Source organism: Xiphophorus couchianus, chromosome 9 (assembly GCF_001444195.1).
Source record: "Xiphophorus couchianus chromosome 9, X_couchianus-1.0, whole genome shotgun sequence".
Taxonomy (NCBI): domain Eukaryota; kingdom Metazoa; phylum Chordata; class Actinopteri; order Cyprinodontiformes; family Poeciliidae; genus Xiphophorus; species Xiphophorus couchianus.
In genome coordinates this window covers 8,260,399-8,264,457 of record NC_040236.1, presented here as the reverse complement: position 1 = coordinate 8,264,457, position 4,059 = coordinate 8,260,399, and the positions used below count along the sequence as shown (strand labels likewise).

At 39.2% G+C, this 4,059-nt stretch overlaps 1 protein-coding gene across 1 annotated transcript; it reads left to right on the top strand.

Moving 5' to 3' along the window:
• Positions 1-1,163: 1,163 nt before the first annotated feature.
• lim2.2 (lens intrinsic membrane protein 2.2) lies at positions 1,164-3,504 on the top strand. Its single transcript, XM_028028459.1, has 5 exons — positions 1,164-1,246; positions 2,038-2,223; positions 2,438-2,578; positions 2,821-2,955; positions 3,336-3,504. The coding sequence occupies exons 2-5, from the start codon at positions 2,046-2,048 to the stop codon at positions 3,404-3,406; spliced, it is 525 nt and encodes a 174-aa protein (XP_027884260.1). The 5' UTR covers positions 1,164-1,246; positions 2,038-2,045; the 3' UTR covers positions 3,407-3,504.
• The last annotated feature ends 555 nt before the right edge of the window (positions 3,505-4,059 follow it).

The following is a 4,059-nucleotide window of genomic DNA, read 5'->3' as shown; positions in this document are numbered from 1 at the left end:
ATGTACTGGAGTTCTGGCCTGATGACCCCCACTGCAGGTCTTTCCTCTCTCTCACAACCTGCTTTCCTGTCTGGCAACTGTTAAATAAAAACCACTAGACCAGTCAAACCTACGTAACAAAAAAAACCCAACTAACTTGCTTTCAACAACGAAGAAAAATATCACAACTGTTGGGGTTGTTTGTGACTTGGTCAACTTGTATTTTCTGTACACTGATCCAATAATGACTTAGGTCAAAATACTTCACCAGGGGCGTGCCGTGGTGGCGTAGGGGTTAGCGCGACCCATATTTGGAGGCCTTCAGTCCTCGACGCGGCCGTCGCGGGTTCGACTCCCCTACCTGACGACATTTGCTACATGTCTTCCCCCCTCTCCTTCCCTGTTTCCTGTCAGCCCACTGTCATATAAGGGACACTAGAGCCCACAAAAGACCCCCTGGAGGGGTAAAAAAACTTCACCAGTGTGTCAGAACTTCTAATCAAATGTTGCGTTGTTCATATTTTAATTTTTAAGAAGCAGTATTTATATCACCGCTGCACACATTTCAGAATAAAGTATAATGCAGCCAGAAAAGCAAACTGAAAACTTTGATTCATAAAGATAATTCACAACTTTAGGTCATTTTGCCAACATAAACATACGTGATTTTTGCAGCATGAAGTTCAGTACGACTAATATATAGCAAGTCAAGAACAGAAGCATCCCAGCAATGGGAAAATAAGCTTCATTGATGTGAATACTTTGTTTTGTTTTTTTTAGGTTGGGTATGCATTTTAATTGTGTTCATCCTCTAGTGACACAAGTAAAGGAACAACAAAAGTGAAATAAGATTAAATTGTCACTGTCTCACACATGTTGCATGTGGATAAATTAAAACTTCGGAAAAGAGTTGGGTGAACTAATCATATAAAAGCAGCATTTGTATTGTGTCTTTTCCTGTACCGTGTATGACACGTATTCATTTTCCAGTGCATCATTTTCTTCCCTTTTTTATTTAATTATTACAAAGTCAGTCCTGCAATAGAAGGATCAAGCATGGCACAGTATGGACAGTGGGCTGATGGAGTGATGAAGGTTAAAGGGTAGAGAGGAGGGCCAGAGAGGGATTTACTCTCACACACATGCTGCACTCGATGATTCACTCTTTTGTGAGATGGACAATGAGGGCCTGAGGTCCAGGGCTTAAAAAGGATAGGCACACCGTTTAACAGCCAGCGACTCAGGACACAGACTGGCCAAACTAAAGGTAAAACCTGGAATCATACATAATTATACACATTTATGATACAACCAGAAAGGATTAGAAACTTAAAGAGCAAAATCAGAGAAGCTGAGAACTACAAAGACACAGAGGAGATGGTGTTTGAAGAAGTTCATTTTCTATAATTGAAAAAAAAGTATCATTACAAACTTTACTGCATGTTTCAGTTTGCGTTAATATTAGGAACTTTGCACACATTTTTGAATTAGGTATGCTTGCCCGTTTTGGACATAATCAGAGCATTTTGGCCACTTTAAAAAGATGCATTAAGGGGGAGTGTATAAAAATAACTTGTTTTCAGGCTTTGTCGCAGTGCTGACAGTTCAGTTGCTGTGTACTAGAAAATTATTTTGTGGTGTGTGGAGGGGAATTAGAGAGGAACAATAGCTTGGAACTGCCTGATAGGCAAGCCTATTGTCTGACAGCCATTTGAGTCAAGTGCTTTTTCTGGCTCCAACCAATTTCACCACGCTCTGAAGGATCACTCTGATGTGTGTGTCATGTGGATTTGCTTTCTTTTTTTTTTTGGAAAGTCCTAAAATTTAACTCATAAAAATGCGTTCTTTCTAACATCACTGCAATGCATGTAAGTGTCTACATGCATGTAACAGAGTCCAAGAAAGCCTAACAGAGCAAGCGTAATCGATATAGATGACAGACTTGAAGAGATGCCCTTAATAAAAACATTTTTTTACTAGTAAAAAGCTAATAAAACTTCATAAATAATCTCCCATCTTCCCTCTCCTCTCCTCTCTGAACTACTGCTGGAAGTTTAGGCTTCACAATGCTGTACAGTTTAGCAGGAGGAGGCACCCTGTGCGGTGTAGCCGCCCTGGTGCTTCTCATTGTTTCTACAGCAACAGATTTCTGGATGCAGTACCGCTACTCGGGCAGCTCAGCAAATCAGGGGCTTTGGAGGTTCTGCATTAACCACAAATGCCACGCTCACACCATAACCGTAGGTATGTGCCTCAATAAATGTTTACAAATGAGCGAGCTTCCCAGAGGTTTCATTTACATAGTTTTCAGTTCAAGTTATATATATATATATATATATATTTTTTTTTTACAGAAGCTAAAATTAATGGAGATAACTTAGTTACTTGACTGAAAAAGTTTTATTTGCATTTTTGTGCCCTTTTTTTCAAAGACTGATTGTTGCCTTTGCTTTATCAGCCTTCTGGGACGCCACCCGGGCCTTCATGCTTCTGGCCGTGCTGAGCTGTTTTGCTGGTACTGTGCTCGGCCTTAGCGCCTTCACTAATGGCACCAAGAACAGGAGGGTCCGGACCGGAGGCATCGCTCTGGTCCTGTCAGGTACTATCAAGACTTTTACTGCTGGAAAATAATTAGCTGGAAAATAGGTTAGAACTAAACATCTTACCTAAACAGAGGACTTTGCTCTCTCAGCCAATCACAAAGTGAAAAGACAAATCTTTTTAAGAGGCTTGAAAGAGCCACTCTTCTAGCATCACTAATATTCAAAACAATGAAGCAACTCTAAAATTCCAACAAAGGCTATAGTCTACATTTTCTCTCTTTTTTCTTCTCTGTTGAAGGTTTTCTTGCTCTTCTGGCTTTAGCTGTTTACACAGGAGTGACCGTCACCTTCTTTGGCAAACGCTTCCTGGACTGGCGCTTTTCCTGGTCCTACATTATTGGCTGGGTGGCTGTGATTTTGGCTTTCGCAGCAGGTTTTCACTTCTTATAGTTTTTGACTCAAGAAGAATATATGTGTTCTCAAATGTCTATGTGTTTGCTAATTTCAAGTTTGAACTTCATAGTGCAGAGTTGCTTTACAGTATTTTTTGCATGAGAAACCAGTTTCCATTTGAATAAAACAAAAATGGCTCACCGTCTAGAAGGTTTTCTCGGAAATAAGATATGAATTTTAAAAGTAAAACCAACGAACATTATTTACATGACATGTTCACACATTAACAGTGACTAAACAAAATTCTTTGGAAACATTTCCTGTAATCCTAAAATATACAAAGTTGGATAGGACTTTTACATGCCAAACTTTAATGATATACTGTGATTATTAATAGATGGTGCCTCTCATTTGTTCTAGGTGTGTTTCAGCTCTGTGCATACCGCCAGACCTCTGAAGAGCCTGCTCCTTCCAATAACCCGGACAGCTGAACAGGATAAACGCACAAATGGTCCTTCAGACTGTTGGACTGAACATCATTGCGGAATTTGCTTCTGAAATATGAAATAAAATGAATACATCATAGAATAGTCCATTCTCTGCAGCTAGATGTAGTTGAGCCACAAACTGTTGACCAAACATGCCAGAAGTCAGACAGCTATAAATGCAGCATTAGTCTGACATTTTTCCTGTGTTCCATAAGAACGTGGTTTTGAAACTAAATTGTTCAAAATCAGATGCAACATTCAAGCCTTCTTACAAGTATAAATTAGGCTTTAACATTTTTTGGTTTCAGTAAATGCTAGAATTTACAATGCTCTGCAAACAATTTTCACATATCACTGTAAAAACCACACAGTTCATCGTATTTCATTAGGCTTTTACCTGACAGAAGATAGTTAATACCTAAAAACATATGTGAAAGGTTTGATGCAATTAATCCTTCTATTCCAATACTTTTCCAAAAGCCTTTGCTGGAAAAAATAATTGCTTAAGAAGCCCTCTAGTTTGACAGGACAAAATTGCTTAAGAAGCCCTGTAAAGTGGCAACATCATGCTGTGGAAATGCTTTTCTACATCAGGACAAGGAGTCTGGTCCATGTTGATGGATAGATTGATGAATTTAAATACAGAACAAAGCTGG

Excerpts from the sequence above, each read along its gene's own strand:
- lim2.2 (XM_028028459.1), top strand. The coding sequence starts at position 2,046 with ATGCTGTACAGTTTAGCAGGAGGAGGCACCCTGTGCGGTGTAGCCGCC. Across the intron at positions 2,224-2,437 it reads CGCTCACACCATAACCGTAG|CCTTCTGGGACGCCACCCGG; the intron begins GTATGTGCCTCA and ends TTGCTTTATCAG. Across the intron at positions 2,579-2,820 it reads CATCGCTCTGGTCCTGTCAG|GTTTTCTTGCTCTTCTGGCT; the intron begins GTACTATCAAGA and ends TCTCTGTTGAAG.